The 18,511-nt window shown below is 58.4% G+C and overlaps 2 protein-coding genes across 7 annotated transcripts; both read right to left on the bottom strand.

Annotated features, from left to right (window-relative positions):
- Positions 1-4,786: 4,786 nt before the first annotated feature.
- SCN2B (sodium voltage-gated channel beta subunit 2) lies at positions 4,787-9,097 on the bottom strand. 2 transcript variants are annotated; one of them, XM_049799586.1, is made up of 4 exons: positions 8,833-9,097; positions 5,846-6,012; positions 5,196-5,406; positions 4,787-4,986 (listed from the first exon to the last, which is right to left on the bottom strand). In XM_049799586.1, the coding sequence occupies exons 1-4, from the start codon at positions 8,900-8,902 to the stop codon at positions 4,787-4,789; spliced, it is 648 nt and encodes a 215-aa protein (XP_049655543.1). In that variant the 5' UTR covers positions 8,903-9,097. The 2 variants fall into 2 exon arrangements, with proteins under 2 accessions (XP_049655543.1, XP_049655544.1); XM_049799587.1 differs by lacking the exon at positions 8,833-9,097 and adding an exon at positions 7,067-7,799.
- Positions 9,098-10,973: 1,876 nt separating this feature from the next.
- Positions 10,974-18,085, bottom strand: JAML (junction adhesion molecule like). 5 transcript variants are annotated; one of them, XM_049799584.1, is made up of 8 exons: positions 17,941-18,085; positions 15,418-15,646; positions 13,876-14,039; positions 13,248-13,473; positions 12,958-13,087; positions 12,518-12,578; positions 11,747-11,842; positions 10,974-11,530 (listed from the first exon to the last, which is right to left on the bottom strand). In XM_049799584.1, the coding sequence occupies exons 2-8, from the start codon at positions 15,458-15,460 to the stop codon at positions 11,375-11,377; spliced, it is 876 nt and encodes a 291-aa protein (XP_049655541.1). In that variant the 5' UTR covers positions 15,461-15,646; positions 17,941-18,085; the 3' UTR covers positions 10,974-11,374. The 5 variants fall into 5 exon arrangements, with proteins under 5 accessions (XP_049655541.1, XP_049655542.1, XP_049655540.1 ...); XM_049799585.1 differs by having other exon boundaries at positions 15,418-15,466; XM_049799583.1 differs by lacking the exon at positions 17,941-18,085 and having other exon boundaries at positions 15,418-15,770.
- Between the last annotated feature and the right edge of the window lie 426 nt (positions 18,086-18,511).

The raw sequence follows: 18,511 nt of genomic DNA, 5'->3' as shown, positions 1-18,511 counted from the left end.
CACGTGGGTACTGGGGTAGAGCTGAGCAGAGCCGTTGGGCTGCAGCCTCCCAGCTCAATGCAGCAGGCGCAGCGCTGGCCCCGGCTGCCCTGGAGCATTCTGCCGGGGCAGCCCTAGTCCCACTGCCGGCAGGAACGGGAGGACAGCCCCAGCTCCCTCCCAAACCTTCCCAAGCCAGGTGATGCTGGGCTCCAGGACCAGGAGCAGGCAGAGCCCTAGTGCCAACGGAGGAGGTGGCGACGCTGGAACAGAGCTTCCCATCAGCACCTTATATTTACTGCAAGGTCCTCTGGCTGTGACCTTTAAAAGACAAGGTGGCCTGGCAGCCCGGGAGCTGGCAGCAGGCAGGAGGTGCTCGCAGTGATCAGACGCTGCAGGACTGTCCCGGCTGGGCCAGGCACGCAGGGCTGGGAGCAGAGTGAGAGCAAGAGGTCCTGGGCATGCAGACTGCAGGTGAGTGCTTGGCTGCCTTTGTCATTCTCAGCCTTCCCTTGCCTGCAGCTCTCCCTCGGAGCAATGCTTTCCCCTCTCCCTGCCTCCTTCTCCCTGCGCAGAGCCGTCCTGCCTGCTGCCTCCTCCGCACCCACCAGCAGAGCCGCTAGCCCTCCGGGGTGGGCAGGTTCCTCGCCCCCTTTCATGGGCCCTTTAATACAAGAGGGGAAAGAGGAGCAGTGTCCCCAGGCAGCCACTGCAGAGGCATCTGCAAGAAACACTGAGTGAAGCCACTGTCCTGCGTCCCAGGAGAAAGTTTCTTCCTGACCTGGCACAGCGCGAGGCCACCTCTGCCGGACCCTCCCCAGGTCCAGCTCTTCAGTGCTGCCCTTGACACTGCTCAGCTCCCCGGATTTCACTGCTCCAGGCTGTCCCCTTTTCCAGGTTCCCCCCTCATTACTTCCCAGCCTCATGAGCAGGGGGGCCAGGCTGCAGGCAGCATCGCAGAGATGGCGGCTCCGGGCTCCCCCCTCACAGCGGTCCCCCGTGGCTCTCTGCACAGCACTGAGCAGAGGTCCCTGCCATCTCCCCACCTGCTCTCTTGCTCTTCAACACCTCGAATCCCACCTAGTCCAAGGAAATTTTAATGCTCTGTAAAAGGGACTGTCCCTGGCTCTGGAGAATCTGCAAAGCCCCAGCGCTGGGGGGGTGTCACAGTCACTGCCCTCAGTCCTTTGTGGTGCTGAAAACTCATCCTTGTCATGTCCCGCGGGGCTCTCCTCCATCATTCCACACTGCCTGCCTTCCTCATGGGTTTCTTGCCAGCGACTCTCCGAGAGGCAACCCCATGCTGCCAACCTGTGGGTCCCCTGTCTCCTTTGCCTACGGGTGTATTCACCCCTCCATCAGCCTGATTCACCCTAAAGCTGGGTGGGTAGATAGCCGCATGCCCTCCTCCAGCGAGTTGCTCCTTTCTGTAATGGCGAAGCTGTTCCCTGCCACGGGCTGGCTACCAATTGCAGCCTGGCTGGGCTGTACCCCCCAGCAGCAGCCCAGCACACTGTATCAGCGGAGGGCATTGGAGGTGATTTTGGTGCCCTTCCTCCAGGGAGGGAGAGCTGCCTACGGGAGGTGCAGGGTTAAGCCCGCGGGCATACAGTGAGGCGTGCAGGGCGGCACTGGGAATAGCTTAGACTGCTGGCGCTGCTCACTTGTCACCCCGCTGCTCGGAGCAGCAGCAGGCTGAGTGAGGTGGGCCGCCGGGCAGTGGGTAAGGCAGGGCAGGCAGAAAGAGGTAGTCGTAGGTGCTGGCCAGACTTTGCGTGTGTGCAGACTTGGGATGTGCAGGCATTCAGTGGCCAGGGTTGAAGGGCAGTTGGGAGAGGCATGACTGACTGTCACCCTCGTGCTTCCCACTCCTTGCAGGTGGGTAAATGGATGGAGGTGCCTATTAACTGTGCCCCATTTGTGCCGCACTGCTCTGGCGCATCCGTGCGGCATTGACGGATGGCTAAATTGGACAGAAGCCTGGTTACAGGTGTTGATCACCTGGTGTGTGCCCTGGGCTCCGCTGGAGCCTGCTGAGCCTTACCTGCCATGCCCCAAGCAGCTGCTGTCCCCGGCTCTCTGCGGAGCAGAGGTGGGGAAGTCGGCAGGGTGCAGCTCCCTGTAGCACAGCTGGAGCCCCGCAGTGCATGGGGAGCACCCCTGAAATCTGGGTGCATGAAGGCTTGGGCTGCACCGTCCTGTCTGTACCTGGCGCTGCGGCAGCTCCTGGGGACTGAGCTGTGGAAGCGGAGGCTGCCCTGGGCTCCCTCAGCACCCAAAACAAACCTGCTGCCACAGCAGGACTGAGATCCGAGCACACAGGAGCCTCGTCATCCCCCCAGACAGACACACAGGCAGAGCAGAGCCACAGGACCCTGTCTCGCCCCTCCAGCAGGCAGCAGCACAAAAGCATCGAGTGCAAAGTTGTGTTTTGTTGTTCTTTTGTTTGTTTAACTGTACAAAGAGCAATAAAAACATCCTACACTCAGCAGAGTGTTTGGCAAAAGAAACCCATCAGAAGGCGCAAACCCAAAACTATAGTCGTGACTGATACCAGCGCCTCCTGTGTATATATATATATTTGTAGAGATTTTCTCTGTTGTGTACAGCTATGTACATACAGATGCATTGGCAAGTTGCAATCCAAGGATAGTGCATGAAAGAAATGAAAGGCAGATGCAAGACCGGTCGTGTGCAACAGTCAGAGGACCTTTGGCCACAACGTTGCCAGCTCAGTCCTGCGTGGAGCCGCACGCAGCCCAGCTTCGAGCAGCAGAAGGGCCTTGCAGCCAGCTCCCCACGGGCACTGTACGGGGAAAGCCATCTGGCGTGGGCATGGGGGTGCGCAGGGGCAAGCAGCCTCAGCCCAGCCCTTCCCAGGCAGGAAAGCCACTGGGAGAGGGGGAAGCCACATGGCAAGACAAGGCGCATTCCTGCTGCAGATGGGAAGGGGAGTGGCACGGAGCCCAGCAAGGTCGAGCAGGGTGGAGAGGGCACGCGGGACCAGGGCAGAAAGCGATGGGGGCAGAGCAGGGAGCACATGGCCGTCCCTTCATCCCTGGGACCTGACAGCATTGCCTGCGGCGCTGCCGGTGTGGCACCCACATGGGGACACAGCAGTGCTGGGCAGCAGGTGGTGCAGCGAAGGTCTCCCTTCTCCCCTGACAGTGCTGCTCATGGGTGACAGGGGACCTCCATCATCAGGCCCTAGGCAGCGTCCCCTGGGGCTCCGTGCACTAGCCCTCTCCTGCCCCATGTCCCACCTGCTGTGGGAGAAGAAAAGCCCGGGCACAGTGCGGCAGGGGACACTTCCCTGGGTCATTTTCCTTGTCTGACCCATGAGAGGCCCCAGGATGAGCTCCTCGCGCACTCCAGCCAGCACAGCTCACCTGCCGGGTCCAACACAGGAGGCAAGGGGCTTGCCCAAGGCCAGGCGGCGAGCCCAAGGCAGGCAGTACCACTGGTTCCCAACCCTGGGGCTCACCGCATCCCCCTGCACCGCAACGGGGTGGGACCAGATGGGATCACCACTCGCTTGCCCGCGGAGCTGCCTGGGGCCACTGCTTATAACAAACTGCAGAGCAGGCAGGGCAGCTCCCAGGTCGCACTGAGGGAGGTGCCGCAAGCAGGGCAGGCGCTGGACCTTGGACGGGGCTGAGGCAGGTGGCAGCTGGCACTGCGGGGCCAGCAGCTGGGCGGCCTGGCAGTGCATTGCCATGGCAGTTACGGATTGTGCAGCGCTCTGCAAGGGAGGCTGGAGGAGGCAGTCTCAGCATCACAGGGTTGCTCTGGGGTTACAGTGCTGTCCTGCCTCTGGGCCCCTGGTTGTGCCCAGTCCTTCCCAGCAAGCACCCAAAAACTCCTCTTCCTCCCAGCAGCTCTTCGTCCCTAGCAGCCACACCCCGCCGCTCCCCACCACCTTGGTTTGGCACATCAGCAGAACATTTTCCATTAGCATTACCCTCCCCAAGAAGGAAATGAGCACAAAAAAGTCAGCCCGGCACCTTTGCCTGAGATGCTCAGGCCCAAAAATAGCCCAACAGGCAGGTGGGTACATCCATTACACACCAGGAGCCATTAGTGGCTCCAAAAACCAGCAAGGCTCAGAGCCGACATGTGGGCTGATGGTCATTACCCAGCCATCAGCTTCTGAGCAGGCTGGGACAGTCCCTGAGGAGCACGAGCTTCTTGTCACAGCACCCTCAGCACTGGCACACAGAACTTGCAAAGAGGAGACAAGCAGCTAGCAGGGATCCCTCAGGGACGAGTACGCCGGTGCCTGTGCCCTGGGCACAGCAGGAGCGCCTCGGGGGGTGAGACGTAGCCCCAAAGGCAGACAGTTGCTTGCCATTGGCCCCTGCTCTTTTTCTAGTGGGACAGGGCGCAGACCTCTGGGCATGGGGCTGCCCGGCCCTCTCTCTGCCCCTCCTGGCACGCCCCACTCCGGCCCCGCTGCATGTGGGGACCACGCTCTTCCCCCCCTCTCCCGCACCACCCTGTCCCCAACACCTCCCCACGGCCTCACGCAGTGCTCCAGCACGCAGAGCGTGCCCGGCGGGAGCGGGGAGACAAGGCGGTCCCAGCTCAGCCTCAGGGGGAGCCTGGCTGCGCTTAGCCACCCTCCACAGCTCTGCCCGCTGCGGCCAGCCTCCAGGGACCACCTTCTCTCCACGCCCTGCTCCAGGCTGGGTGGGGTAGGTAGATGGAGGGAGGGATGCTCAGGGGAGACAGAAATCCTTGCTCTGGGAAGCACATCGAGGGGGTCACGCTGTACAGGGGTGAAGAGGGAGGGGTGGGCGGGGGGGCATTACTTGGTGCCCTCGTCCGGGTTGCCTTCGCCGTCTGTCTTCCCTTCCTCCTCTGTCTTCTGGTCGTCTGTGTTCAGCCTCTGCTGTTTTTTCCGGCGCACGCATTTCACCACCATCAGCACCAGGATGACCACGGCCAAGAAGCCACCTACAGAGGCGCCCACGATGACAGCCACTGTTGAGTCGTGCTTCGGGGGCTCTGGGGAGACAGGGCATGGGCTCAGGGCACACAGCCCCCACCTGGGGCAGCCAGCAGGAGCAACAGGGAAGCGGCAGGGCTTGCTCCCCCCTGCCGGGGAGCAAGCCCTGCATGTGCAATGCAGGGTGAAGGCAGGGCACGGGGCGGACCAGAGAGCCAGCTGGCACCCACGGGTGCCTGACAGCAGAGGGGACCACTCCACTGCTTACCTTTGGTGAGCACCTTCAGGCTGATGCTGGCGTGGCCCCGGTGCCGGTCCGGGGGGTTCAGGACATAGCAATTGTAGGTGCCCTCGTCTTCCAGCTGCACGTTTTTGAGGGTGAAGGACACATCATACTTGGTGGGGTTCCCGGTGAACTCCACCCGGTTCCCAAAGCGGTCCAGCTGCTTGTTCATGATCTTCATCCGGAACTGCAGAAACTGGACATCCCACGCGGGAGAGGAGGTCAGACAGCATTTGGCAGCCCTCCTGCTCGCCTTCACCGGCCAGGCATCCCCCTCCCCTGCACGTACTGCCCTGGACATGCACCCATGCTGCACGCTTGCCCCTGAGCTGGCCAGCACCCGCTCAGCTCCACGGGCAGCACAGTCCCCGCTTGGCTCTCGCCCCCACAGCAGCCAGGGACAGGGTCTCCTCGCAGTGCCTCTCCCCACTCACGCCTGCCTGTCCTGCCACATCAGGGCAGCTGCCCTGACCACTTGTTCTTCACACGGTCAGTTGCTGATTTTCCCTGCGGCAGAGGAGGGCCAGAGCAGGCGCAGACATAAGGAGAAGGCTCAGGACCCCAGGGAACACACACGACTACCCTGAGCTGGTCCCAGGACCTCCCAGCCAATCCCCAGCCCCTGCGAGACTCACCAGCTCCTCAGAGCAGTTCCTGCACTCCTGGTATGTCCAGTTGAGGGAGAACTGCTTGTTCTCTACCTTGTAGCAGGAGTTGAAGGTGCAGGAGAGCTTCACGGAGGAGCCATTCAAGGCATTGATGGTGGCGGGAGCCATGACCTCCATGCCCAATCCCGTGGGTGCTGCCACAAGCACAGAGAGCAAGAGCAGAGATGCAGATGAGTTAGAAAGGGACATAAGTAGCTATCCTACTTGCAAGGCTGGTCTCCCTATCCCACCCTGCACGCTGGCTGGTTGCACAGAGCTCAACCTGGGGCCTGGAATTGCCTTTCAGGCACATCCACGCACAGACCACGCCAGGACCAGCCAGGACTGGGGTTCCCCTGCACAGCAGTGACAAGGGAAAAGGGGGGAGCAGCCCCAGCCCTGGCACCATCCCTTGGCTGTGCTCTGCAAGAGCTGATGGCCCCTCTCTGCCATGCCTGCCCTGATTGTGCCCAGGGCTAAATTCTGCTGACTCCAGGCAATCCCTGCTCCTTGTCACTTAAACGAGGCTTTCCTGCTGCAGAATCGATAACGCTATGCAAAAGGCTGAATGCAGCATCAGCATGCTGGGCTCAGCGCCACATCCGCGGAGAAATTTATGGCTGCACTCATCAGATTCCATTTCCAGCAGGACGCACTACAGAGGTGAGGGCTGGGGTCTGCCAGGGCCAGCCCCTGGGGGCTGCAGGGGAAATGCAGATGCTCCCCTCCCCGGGGGTGTTCACGCAAGGATTCTCTAGCTGGGAATGACTGGGCCAAGATCTCAGTTGCTCCTGCGGTGACAAGGCCAGTCCCTGCACCTTGGCCTTGCTGTGGCAGAGAAACGGGGCCATTACCCGGTGCAGCTCACAGGGCAGGATGGCTCACCCAGGGCATAGGCAGGGATGGGGTGTCCATGCCCTGCTCCCTCTTCCACTCCTTTTCTGCAGCTCCCCTGGTCTGATGGCTGCCCCAGCAGCACCTGAAACCCAGCACATGCATCCAGCATGTTCTCCCCAGCCTGCAAAGGGGAGGGCGCACATGCCAAGACAGGCTCCCGTGCTGCAAACTCTAAGGCTAAGCCCCAAGAAGCACAGGGACGGAGAGACCTGGAGGGACTGTTGGGAAGGCCGAGACTGTAAAGGGGGGCTGTGGCACCCCGCAGGGCAGGGACAGCAACACTAGCAGCAGGGGCTTTTCCGATCACCTCACCTCTCCCCTTTGGCTGCTGCTCTTTGCTCTCAAACCTCCTTCCTGAGGTGCTCCTGAGTCAAGCCCCGTGGCCAAGCTGGATGCATGTCAAGGCTGCTCCACTGGCTAATCCACTCCGTCTGCAAGCAGGGCAGGAAAGGGGCCAGGCTCTGCAGCCAGGGAAAAGAGGCTTTTCCGAGTTGCAGATATGGCTGTTTCGAGCCACAGGTCTTGCTGCGAGGTGTGAACCAGCAGCAACCTGAAGCCAGCTCTCTGGAGGCAGAGGGGTGCCCACCAAGCATGGCCAAGCCCCTGTAGACGGCTCCCTGCTCGTGCTGGCAGCCCAGCAGCCATGGTGGGCACCCTCCATCCAGCCCCAGTAAAGGGAGGGCTCCCCACAGGGTGCTGGGAGGCAGGGATGGGGAGAGCTGGTACACGGCAACAACTCACAGCATCCAAGGAAGCAAAAAGTGTCCAGGCCTGAGCTGGCCGGTCTCCCAGCCTTGCTGCCCCATCACAGCCCACCCCCTTAGATGCTTTCAAGAAAAACCTCTTAGGGGTGGGAGAGAAGAGCCAGGAGCCTGCCCATCTCAGGAGGCCCTTTCACAGACCCAGCCCAGCAGGCCTGCTTGGAGGGGCCCCGGCACAGACGTGCAGGCTCAAGTGCCTGGCGGCCCTCATGCTATGCCTACACTTGGGCAGCATGGCTTTGAGCCATGTCCCAGGGTACCCCGGGGCTCTGCAGAGGACAGAGGTGCCACCAGGAGCTCTCCCAGGCAGCCCTGGCCAGGGCTTTGCCGTGCCACCTGGTACAGCAGGACCATACTGCAGCCAGAGGGTCCTCGTGGGCAGCCAGCACGCGATAGACATGTGCCCTGGGAGCACCTATGTGCTCAGGTCCAAACTCTGCCACTGCCCTGGGCAGCCAGCACCAGGGGACAACAGAGGTGGGGAAAGAAACCCGCTAAAATCCCTGGGACCAACCATCCAGGCTGCGTCCTTCGGTGCCATGCACGCTCCCAAATGCTCTGCCACACTATACCCTGCACCCAGGGCTTGGGGAGGGAGGGTAAAATTACAGCCAGCCTCTAAAGCAGACCTTGCTGGGCTTTTTATCCGCCATTTCCCAGCCTCTCTCTTAAAGCAAAGGCAGCCCACCAGCAGCTCCGGGACCAGGTGAAGAGCACTTCACAGAGGAGATGCATTTCTGTTTCCAATCAATATAGACCCAAACCTGCTGACACGCCACTGCCTCCGGGGCAGGGCAGAAATGCAGAGACTATGGTTCCCCGCCACCCCATGCAGCAGGGTCAGCTCAGAGCCCACCACCCCAGCAGCCAGCCACAAAGCAAAGGGCAGTTGCAAGCCACCCGCAGCCCACCAGCCACTGCCTTCCCAGCAAGGCAAAGCCAGAGCTGCCCCCTCTCCCCGCTGCAGCCCACATCCCTTGCCTGTCATGCAAACAGCCTTGCACTTAGCCAAAACCTCCAGTGAGCAGGATGCACAGCTTTTTTAAGAGAAGCTGCAGTTGCAACGTACCCCCCATCCTGCCTAAAAGCAGGTCACCCTGGCTGGCAGATTGCAGCAAGGGTGCATTTCGGACCACCTCCGTCCCCATCCCTGCGGCACAGCATCTCTCGCTGGCTCGCTGCTTCCCCGGTGACAGGAGGGGCTTCTCGGGGCTGGGATGTGGGGAGGGGGCTCCTGGCCAGAGAGGGTGTTTCTCCCCAGCCTGGGTGCTCTCCCCTGGCAGCCGTGTGCATGCAAGTGGTCAAGTCGACACTTACCCAGCGAGAGGAGCAAGCTGAGGCCAGTGAGGAACAAGGTGGGCTGCAGGAGCCAAGCTTCCGGGCTCATTTTGAAGGACTTTTGTGTGTGGAGAGGACCTGGTATTGGTGTGGATTTTGGTGGTGGTGGTTTGCTTTTTTCGAACGCCCGGGTTATTTGCAGGTGACATATAACATTAGAGCTGCTTTATTTCCACAGCCCAATATGGCTGGCTGGAGTGGTGCTGGATCGAAGAATTCAGTAAATGCTATGGTTGGTGGATTTCATCAGGGGAAGTGGGAGGGCAGAAAAATTTTCCCCTGAACAGAAGGCGAACGCTCCTGGTGCTTAAACGCTCCTGCTCCGTGCTCCAGGGTCTGGTCGTGGGCTGTCACAGCTCTTCTCCTGCCTGCAGCATGCTGACCCCAGGGCAGCCGAGGAGCAGGTTGCTGCTGGGATTCCCTCTGGCCCTGCAAACTTGCCGTTGGAGCAAGTGGCACTCAGGGCTCCTCTTCCCCCCGGAAGGCCAGGAGCGCGGGGAGGGACTCAGCCGGTGCCCCACAGCGCAGACCTGACCTCGAAGGTTCCCACGGCCCCTGCAGCCCCCTGATTTCAGTGAGGACATGCAGATGTGTCACCTCTGCCCTGTTGAAGGCCAGCGACCCAGCCCTGCTCACACCGCTCACAGCAGCAATTCCCACTCTCGAGGGCCCAGGAGCATCAGAAATGCCCTTCCAAAACCAGGCAGAGAGCAGAGGGACTGATCGGGCTTGGGAAGGGCAGAAGCTCCCAAGGAGGCAGCCCACACAGCAGCCCAGCCAGCATGCCCAGGAGGAGGCACAACCGCAGGCCAGCAGCGGGTAGAAGCACTCGGTGTGCCTGCCTGCTCCCATGCTGATGCGAGGGCAGCCTCTTCACTTCCCAGTGATGCCAGACTCTGCCAGCACCTTTCCTCTTCCCCAGCAGGATGCTATCCCAGGGCAACGCTCTCTCTTCATCCAGCCCTCTGGATTGGGAAGCTGGAGGTCTTTGGTCCCCTTCACACCATTGATGAAGAAAGCCTTTGGGCCATGGACTCCAAGCCTGGATTCAGGCTGCAGAGACTGGTGCAGGAAGGAGACAACATATGACCTCATGGAGACCAGAAAGTGAGCGACAGCAGCTGCTCAGCCACCTAGTTCTTGCGCTGCGGGACGCAGGGTGGTGGGGTTTACTGCAGCAGCATCAGTGAGGAGAAAGGCAAGGGGTGCCCTGGAGTCAGAGCACATCTCAGCACCTGTGCACCAGAGCCTTAGGGAGGAAGGGATGGGGCCATGGGGCAGCAGGAGGGATGGACAGGTGCTCTGCTCCCTGACCAGCTCCAGGAGGGGAAAGGGGGCAACCAGGAGAGAAGGCATCACAGAAGTGCCAGCGTGAACACAGGCAACCCGCTTCGCAAACACACTCACTGCACATGCAGCACGGTTTCCCAACCACGCTGGGCAGACAGAGCACGCTCTGCTCTGCTCGAACGGGTCCCCCAACCCTGCAAAGGCAGCAGAGGTCACCTGTAATCCCCGACACCCCAAAACCAGCGCTGGTTGCCGATTCCTCCCGTAATCCCATTAATTCGGCTTCATCCAGGAAAAGAGAGTAGGGTGTCAACGTGAAACCAAGGACTGCAGCCCAGCGCAGCCTGCTGCAGTCTCCCAGCCCGCAGAGCCGGGTGGGAGGTGGGCCCGGCCCCCCCTGCACCTGGATGTGTCAAACATCTATCTATAGAACCGGAGTCATCTTGCTGGCCTCCCCCCGGGTCCGGGCAGTGAGCCCCGGGTATAGGGTGCACGGGGACGTGCTCACCCATAGCGAGTGCGTGGGAGACACGTGTGAGCGAGCACACGTGGGGGACCCTGCTGCCCATGGGGGAGCCTGCTGCCCGGGGGGCCTGCCCCGCTCCCCCCCGTCCCAGCAGAGCCAGGGCAGTAGGGTGGCTCGGTACAGCCCAGGTGCTGCAAAGGGACCCCCTTCATGGCCCATTGGGTTTTATTGTTCCCGGGAGCCAACGGGGCAGGTGTGGGTGCCCTGTGCGAGGCTGCACGTAGGTGCAGAGGCTCCCAGGTCCTGGGCCAGGCAAGTTTTGGCACACTTGGCACTTAAGCAGGAGGTAAAAGGAAGCCAGGAACAGGGAAGACTCCCTGAGCTTTATTATCTTCAGAAGATACCACTGGCACGGCTCCCGCTGCATCTTCCCCCGCCTGCCAGGCTCTCCCTGGAGATCGTTATCTCAGGACCTGAAGCAGCATGGACCAGGATCAAAGCTAGAGCGTGGAGGCTGTGCCTGCTGTGCCCCACTCCAGAGACCAGGAGACAAGAACCAGAGGGATGTCTCTCCCCTGATCCCCCAGCAAACAACTGGGATGGGACATGCCCAAGCAGTGGCTCTGGCACTGAGCACGTGGTAAAGTGGGACCACTTCTTAGAGGAAGGTCTGACGGTAGCAGAACGTTGGCCTGCCTGAAAGAACAAAGATGTCTTGCACAGACCTGCTGGCTAAGGGGCTTACATCCCTCAGCACGGCTACTTCTACCCCTCTGGAGCCCATGGAAGTGCTGCCTCTGGTCTGCCGTAGGGTTCCTCGCTTTGCCCATCACCCTGTCTCCCTTCTGCCATCCATTCTGCTGGGATCACCCTCTTGGCCAGCTCCACGTAGATGCCGTTCTCCTGGAAGTGAGAGGGGTGCTGCAAGGAGCAAGGGACAGGGCGTGAGTCTCACTGCAGGTATCGGGGCCCATTTGAAGTGGGCAGGAGGCAAGGGATGCTGCTGCCTGGCATGGCGAGCAAGGGGTCAGGCCCTGGATGCTGTCACCCTGGGAAGGGGGGCAGTCATGTAGGGGGTCACACCAGCCCTACATAGCTGCACGCCCTGACCACGCCTGCCATGGCTCGGCTCCTCACCATGGTTATGTAGGTCTCCTCAGCTCTCCTCTTCTTCCATGCATCCTGTTCAGCCTTGGGTATCTCAGGTCCAGGAATTGAGGAGTAAAGCGCTTCCTATGAGGGGGAGACCAGGACACTCAGAACTAAGCAGTTGCCAAAAACACGAGGTCTGCCTTAGCCCAGTCATAGGACTGGCACCAAGAGCCATGGCCCTGGCCGGCCAGCAAACAGCACCTCATGCTGGGCCAGTGTGGGATTCCCTCCCTCAGCATCCCCAGCCCTGTGCCCATATGCCCCAAGCCAGTGATCCCTCTGTGCCCTGAGGACACGCAGCCTTAGCTAGGGATGAGGCAGCAACCATCCTGCGTGAGGATGACCCCAGCTTCAGCCTCAGTGGGAGGCTGTGGCCCAGGACCCCATGTCCCCTTGCCAAGCCTCTCGGCTCGCAGGCATTCGGCTGCTGCGGGAGCATTTGCTCCATCAGTGCCTCCTCTTAACTGCAAGCCAGATGAAATGGCAGGACCTGGAGCTTGTTCCAGCCGCAACGCACGCACGCAGCCAGAAGCACAGCAAGAAGCCTGCAGCTCTCCTGTGTGCTCGCTGGGCGTGGCTGGCCACACGAGGGCACAGCCCAGTGTGCGCAGAGGCGTGGGTGCTCTGCACCTGCCCTGCGTGCCCCATCCCTCCCCTGCTCCTGCCTCTCCTCCCTCTCTTTGGTTCCTGCAGGTTGTGGCCGTGTCCCAGGGCAGGCACACAGTCCCCTCCACACGGCGCAGCCTCAGCAATCACCTCTGCTTTGCGCTTGCTGCTGCCATTTCCAGTCCTCTCCAGAGCCGTGTTGGCTGCAGACCTTGAGGGAAGGCAACGGTAGTATCATCTCTGGCAAGAAGCATCGCCTACTCCTCCTGTCCCTGCCCTCCCTCTCCTGGGATGCCGGGATCCCTTAGCACATGCCTGGGTCAGGCCAAACCCACTGCAGGCATGCTGGGAGGCCAGGAGGTTTAGGAGCAAAGGGGGGACTGGCCAGGGCAGCATGACACTAGAGGGCAGCAGGAACCTGCACCCCGCTGCGGGCAGCAGCATTGCCCGGGATGATGAACCCCCGAGTTTCAGCAGCTCCAGCCCTGCTTGGGGCAGGTCAGGCTAGCACTTGGCCAGGGAGAACAGTGCAGGAAGGCTGCAAGGAGGTGCTTTGCTCAGCCCCATAAACCCACAGCTAGCATTGGTACCTCTTCCTCAGGCTGAGTCCGGCCAGGAAAGCCAGCACAATGGCCGCACAGCCACAGCCCACAGTCACAGGCCAAAACCCAGAGTCTCCCGGGGCTGCAGAGTCCTGGGTGCCTGCCACTCCTTGTCCTGCTGGGGAGACACCAACGCAGGGGATGGTACACACAGGGTCCCCGGCCCTACCCCAGGAGAATTGTGGTGGCAGGTCTGAGAGCCTCCCAGAGCCTCCACAGCCCCTCCCCATGGGGCCGAACAGGGCGATGGGAGAGGGGAGCAGTCATAGGGTGCATACCTCTCTGTTCTGTGGGGCTGACGTGCAGCACTGTGTGGTTCTTGAAGATGCTGCTGTGCTGGAGCAGCCGGATCTCACACACATATGTGCCACTGTCGTTCACCTGTACATCCTGCAGCTGGATAGAGCCATCCCAGAGGGAAAGGTCCCCTTGCCACTGTGCCCGGTCCCGGAAATGGCCCACAGGGATGCTATGGTTGTTGTAGTAATAAAACACCATCTCCTCCTGCCAGGGCACAGAAAGCATCAGGTGTAAGGAGCCAAGCGGAAGGGCACTTCCCTCTGTCCCTTCCCTGCTCAAAAGCCCTCAGATCGGGGCTTGCTCACTCTCCCCATGGAGCGCTCACTGCACACGAGAGCCCAGCTAGCTGCCATGCTCTCTCAGAAAGCCCCAGGACACAGCACCCAGCGCTGTGGTTCCCCTGTGGTGCAGGGCCATGGGGAGCAGTGGAGGTGCCCCGCCACCACACCGGGGAACCTTCCTCCTTTCATAGCCTGGGCCAGGCAGACAGGCTTCCCCACAGGCTCCCCCACAGGCTCCCGAGAGCAGCAGGGCTGCCTCGCTCACCCTCCCCTGCCATCTGCCCCCACACAATGCTCCACCACCCATCCCCTGGTCCTGACCCACCTTCTGCATGCCGGCTCCTGCCACACGCAGCCAGTCCACTTTGGTCATCATCCAGCCCTTGGCCACTGGGTCTAGGAAGAGGCACTGCAGCAGGACAGAGTCCCCAGCGCTGGCTCGAAGCTGAGGCTCCATGAACACCCAGCCAGCCAACCCGCTGCACTGCTCTGCCAGGGACAAGGACAGCAGAATGAGTCCAGGGAGGACGGCCAGATGCAGCCTGCCTGTCCCCATAGATACCTCCTCTCCAGATAAGCCTGGGGCTAATGGCACTGACCAGTCTGGAGCGCAACAGGGAGGCCCTGCTCCTTGTGCAGGCAAAGCCTCTCCCTGACCCCTGCTTTTGGTGTGCCTGGGATGCAGGGCAGCACATCCTCCCAGTCGCCAGACCAAGGGCTGCTGTGCTCGCTGAACAAGCCACACAGAAGGGAAGTAGGGAAGCAGGGAAGCACAGCCCCAGCCCTCTGCGTCTGCGAGCCAAAGCCCATAGCTCCTGCAGGGCTGTTCCTGTGCGTCACTGGCTGGGACAACCAGTGTTGCTCTCATCTACACCAGGCCAGGGGCAATTCAACTGCTTCACACGCATTTCAGTTCCTCTTTCACAACCTGCCTGTTTGGCTTCTTTACCCCTTGCTCACAGGCTCCTGACCTGGGCTTGGCCTTGTCTGGCCACATAACTACTGCTTAGGGTTTCTAGAGAAGCTGGACAGTGGGGGAAAAAAAGACAAACCAGAGGAACATCAAAGACCACAGAGCTGACATAACCAGCACAAAGCAGCTGCCAACACGGTGGACCGCGATGCATGCAGCAGGAAGTGAAAGAAGTGGGGCAGAAAACATCCCTGGAGCTCGTCAAGAGAAACCCTGCTTGCCCCAGAGTCTGCACTGGCAAAACCTAGCAAGAAAAGCAGCTGAGACTCTGGCACTTGTTTGTCAAGAATTAGGTAAGCTGCTTCAGCAGGGAGCTGCTCAGACAGGTAGACTTTTCCTGGTGTCTTAGCCATTCTGCTCACTCTGTCCACAAGACACTGAGGGCTGAGCCCTGGCGAAGCACCAAGTATTTGTCTGATGCCTTGTAAATAACAAATGCAAAGTGCCACAGCTTCCCAAACAGGTTTCTTCTGGTCTTGACCAGCTGTGGAGCTGAAGATGACAAATAGTTGCCAGCGGAGAAGACCAAGGGAGCCAGTTGCTTCGAGCAGGGCCAAAATCAATACCTTGGAAACCTTTCCCTGTATTTAGACTTGGCAAAGCAGCTCTGCTTCTTTCAAAGCCTTGGAGCCTGGCAAAATAAGTACAGGACTCCATCCAGGGATGCTAGTGCAATTTGAAGCCTATATATACGTGAGGTCTGCAGGAAGGGAGTAGCAGCATGTGGAGACCAGAGGAGTTACCAGAAGCCCCCTTACTTTTGCTAGCTCCAGGCACCTGTGAAACCCCAAGGGGTTTTCACTGCAGGAAGAGAGGAACCGATGGGTCTTTTGGCAAAGGCAGAGGGGAAAGCAGGCAAGGTACGTAAAACCACCAGAATGACTTACAACTTACCCAGACATGTCAGCACCAGAGTCAGGCTCAGCAATACCTTCATCTTACTCTAAAATGAACAGCAAAGGCGACGCATGCATCAGTTTCCCCTGGGGCAGGACACCAACAGCTTGCAACTGAACTGAACCCCAAGGTCAGAAAATGACTTCTTCAGCTCTTCAGAGAGGGACACAATCTTTGCTGCCTGGATGTTCAGCCTCTCAGGTTAGCCCCTATCTGAGCTGGGAGCCTGAAACTCCGTGAAACACAGATGTCAGTTACATCTCTAGTTTGAGACTGCTCTGAGCCCTGAAAAGGAAGGGAGAGAGACGGGGGCAGGAAGCTTAGCCTGAAACAGCTTTGCATTTTCCCCTAAGTAATGGATCTTTCTGGTAGTTTGGGGGTCGAGTCTTTAGCATCTGAACTGAGATGTTCATAGATGCTAACTCTGCTCAAAAAGCAACAGGGCTTTTTTTCTAGTACATACTCAGAGAAGTTTTGTCCTAAAAACACAGACCCCTTACTCTAGCAATAACCCCCTTGCTCCAGGGTGCTGCACATGGTGAGAACTTCTGCTGGAACCCTTCAGGGTCTGTTCAGACAGGGTCATGTTTGATCATTGTATTCAGTTTCACCTGCTGCACATCTCTCAAAATAAAGCCAACGTCTCCTTTCTACATGTTGTAGACACAATCTGCGGCCTGAGGAAGGACTGGCTGTCATCATCAGGAATATGCCAGCCAGAGTTCACACATGGATCACAAGAAGGCAAAACTCAGTACCCTGCTTGCTGTGTCTCTGCTCCATGATTCAAAGCTATGCCCATTCAAAAGTGATAAACACATTTAAGGGCAAAAAGTTACTGAGAGAAGCCCTCCCACTTGGAGAACCTGGACATTACAGTTGAATTTGAGGCTGCCATTACCAGCACATGTTTTCCAATACATGCATTTTTGCTGCAGAAATAGAAAGACAACAAGAGCTGAATCATCTCTGAAATCTTGCTAGCTTCTCTCATTTTTCCTCCATTGTGCAAGTCAGAGGATCTCTAGACCAGCTTCAGTAAAGGCTCAGGAGGGGAAAAAGTCCCAGATATTTCTCCCCAAGAAACAGGCATGAAAGGTATTAAATACATAAGGTAAACTTCTGTCATTATTCCTACTGCTCTCAGAGATCAACGATTCCCTTCAGTGCTGTGGAGCAGAAAGCCACAGCGCCAGATCTGCGGTGCTGGGGTACCAAGTTTCCTGGGGCAGCACCTATGTCCCTGGCACTCCGTGCAAAACCAATGGTGACAATAACACCAGGTGCAAAGGGCAGCAGGGAGGTGAGAGGGGACGTGCCAGCTCCCTGCACGCACCGTGGAACAGCTACTGCGTCTCCGCAGGGCGTGAGCAGGGAGTGGAGAAGGCCTCCTCTCCGCCGCTGCTCATTCCCTAAGAATGTTTCCATCTCTTTCCAGGGCCAGACATGCTTGCTAATTCCTTTTTCTTTCCAAAAGCATTTTTCTCAGCGAAGGAAGCTCAGAGACCCCCCAAGACAGGCTTAGACAGGGATTACAGGCCTAGAAGCAGCTGCTGGGGGACCCACAGATCTGTTCTAGGCTGAGAAACAGTCACTACAGCTTTCCAGTCAGTGCATGGTGTTCTTGCCTGTAGCCAGTGATGGAAAACCACCTCTGCCCTTCATCGCCCTCCCCTTTCCACAAAATCCTGAAAAGTGGCAGCAAGCCTTCTGGAATTCTCTCAAATCTGCCTTTCAAAACACACGACCTGTTTGGGGGTTGGGTTTTCTGGAGGTGGAGGGGAGAGCTGTGTGGTTTGACTGCACCGTTTGCAGCTCTGCCATGACACAGTTGCTGTACAACCCGCACTTGTGCACACATGACCTACAAACACAGCAAAATTCATGCTCAGCTCCAAAGCTCTCAGCTGGTGCAGCATGTCACAATGCAGCAGGCCAAAGCCTCCTACTTTCCAGCTATAGTGCCAAAAGCCATAGAACTTGAGCAGAGCTACACCCTCCCAGGGCCACCCCCACGCAGGACCCAAAATAGGAGCCAGCTTAAAAAAAAGTTCTCAGCACACAGAAGCCTGCATACTGGGATATCTACACTCAGAACTTCAGAAGTTCTCTGTAGGTGAGCTACTGAGGCTCTGGTCCTTATTTGCCATCAAATCCTTCCTGGGCTTATTACTGTGTTTCTCAGCATAAATTCTGGTCCTGTCTGGGAACACATTTTTGCAGGGTCTCCCTCTGTGACACGCAGCAGCGAGTGCTGTGCATGCACTAGCGGAAGACAGCACCCACTTGCCGAGGCTGTTATGTATATTATGGTGCTGACATATCCAAATCCTTCCACAGGGTAATTGCCTTCACTAAACAGATTAGGGAAAAAAAAAAAATATGTAGATACCACACTGCCTTTGCATTTTCCTAATTTTGCACATGGTATCTGAATCCTCAGCACTTCTGTGTTTCCCTACTTCTCTTTTCAGGAAAAAGAAAGAAAAAAAAGTAAATATTATGGCAAAAAATACTCACCTAGCATAGCTTGGGGCAGTCCATGTGTCTCTCGCATGAAGGGTTCTTCAGTGACTAATTTGGCATATCTGAAAGAATCGGTTGCTGAATCGTCTTGAGGTTGTATGTGTGAGGCATTTGTCTTTCTTACCAGTCTTTGGTTTTGAGTCTGTTATTTCAGGTTCAGTTTGGTGGTCGCTTTCAACTTGCAAGAGGAAGTCAAGAGCTAGACTGAGGTACTGACAAATCAGAATGCAGAAGGGACTCTCATGGAGAGGTGAGAATTACAGATGCATAAGCCCAAGAGGAGGTGGTGGGTTATGCAGCTTCATAAGAAGGTACATGATGCGGCTCAGTGCCAGTCCTTCCATCGCAGCAGACTGATCAGATCAGTCATTATATGAGAAGTCAAGAATGGAGAGATCCTTGGCAAGCAACCCTTTTGCAGCCTGTGCTCCCTCCTGGTTTATTTTGAGGGATCAGAGCTGCTTCAAGAACCGCCACTCCTGCAGACTAGTTCTCATCCTGATGAGGTATCAGCAGCAAGTGACACCGAGTAACTTTGCTGAGCGTTACTGCTGATGCTATCAGG

The sequence above is a fragment of the Accipiter gentilis genome, chromosome 5, assembly GCF_929443795.1.
Source record: "Accipiter gentilis chromosome 5, bAccGen1.1, whole genome shotgun sequence".
Lineage (NCBI taxonomy): Eukaryota > Metazoa > Chordata > Aves > Accipitriformes > Accipitridae > Astur > Astur gentilis.
The sequence above is the reverse complement of the archived record's forward strand: the minus strand, read 5'-3'. Positions and strand labels throughout refer to the sequence as shown.

Coding starts and splice junctions, on each gene's coding strand:
- SCN2B (XM_049799586.1), bottom strand. CDS start 8,902: ATGAGCCCGGAAGCTTGGCTCCTGCAGCCCACCTTGTTCCTCACTGGC. Junction 5,407..5,845: donor GGAACTGCTCTGAGGAGCTG/GTGAGTCTCGCA, acceptor TGGGATGTCCAG/TTTCTGCAGTTCCGGATGAA. Junction 4,987..5,195: donor CCTGAAGGTGCTCACCAAAG/GTAAGCAGTGGA, acceptor CTGTCTCCCCAG/AGCCCCCGAAGCACGACTCA.
- JAML (XM_049799580.1), bottom strand. CDS start 14,106: ATGGGGACAGGCAGGCTGCATCTGGCCGTCCTCCCTGGACTCATTCTG. Junction 13,474..13,875: donor CAGGAGCCGGCATGCAGAAG/GTGGGTCAGGAC, acceptor GTGCCCTGGCAG/GAGGAGATGGTGTTTTATTA. Junction 11,531..11,746: donor AGGAGACCTACATAACCATG/GTGAGGAGCCGA, acceptor TGCTCCTTGCAG/CACCCCTCTCACTTCCAGGA.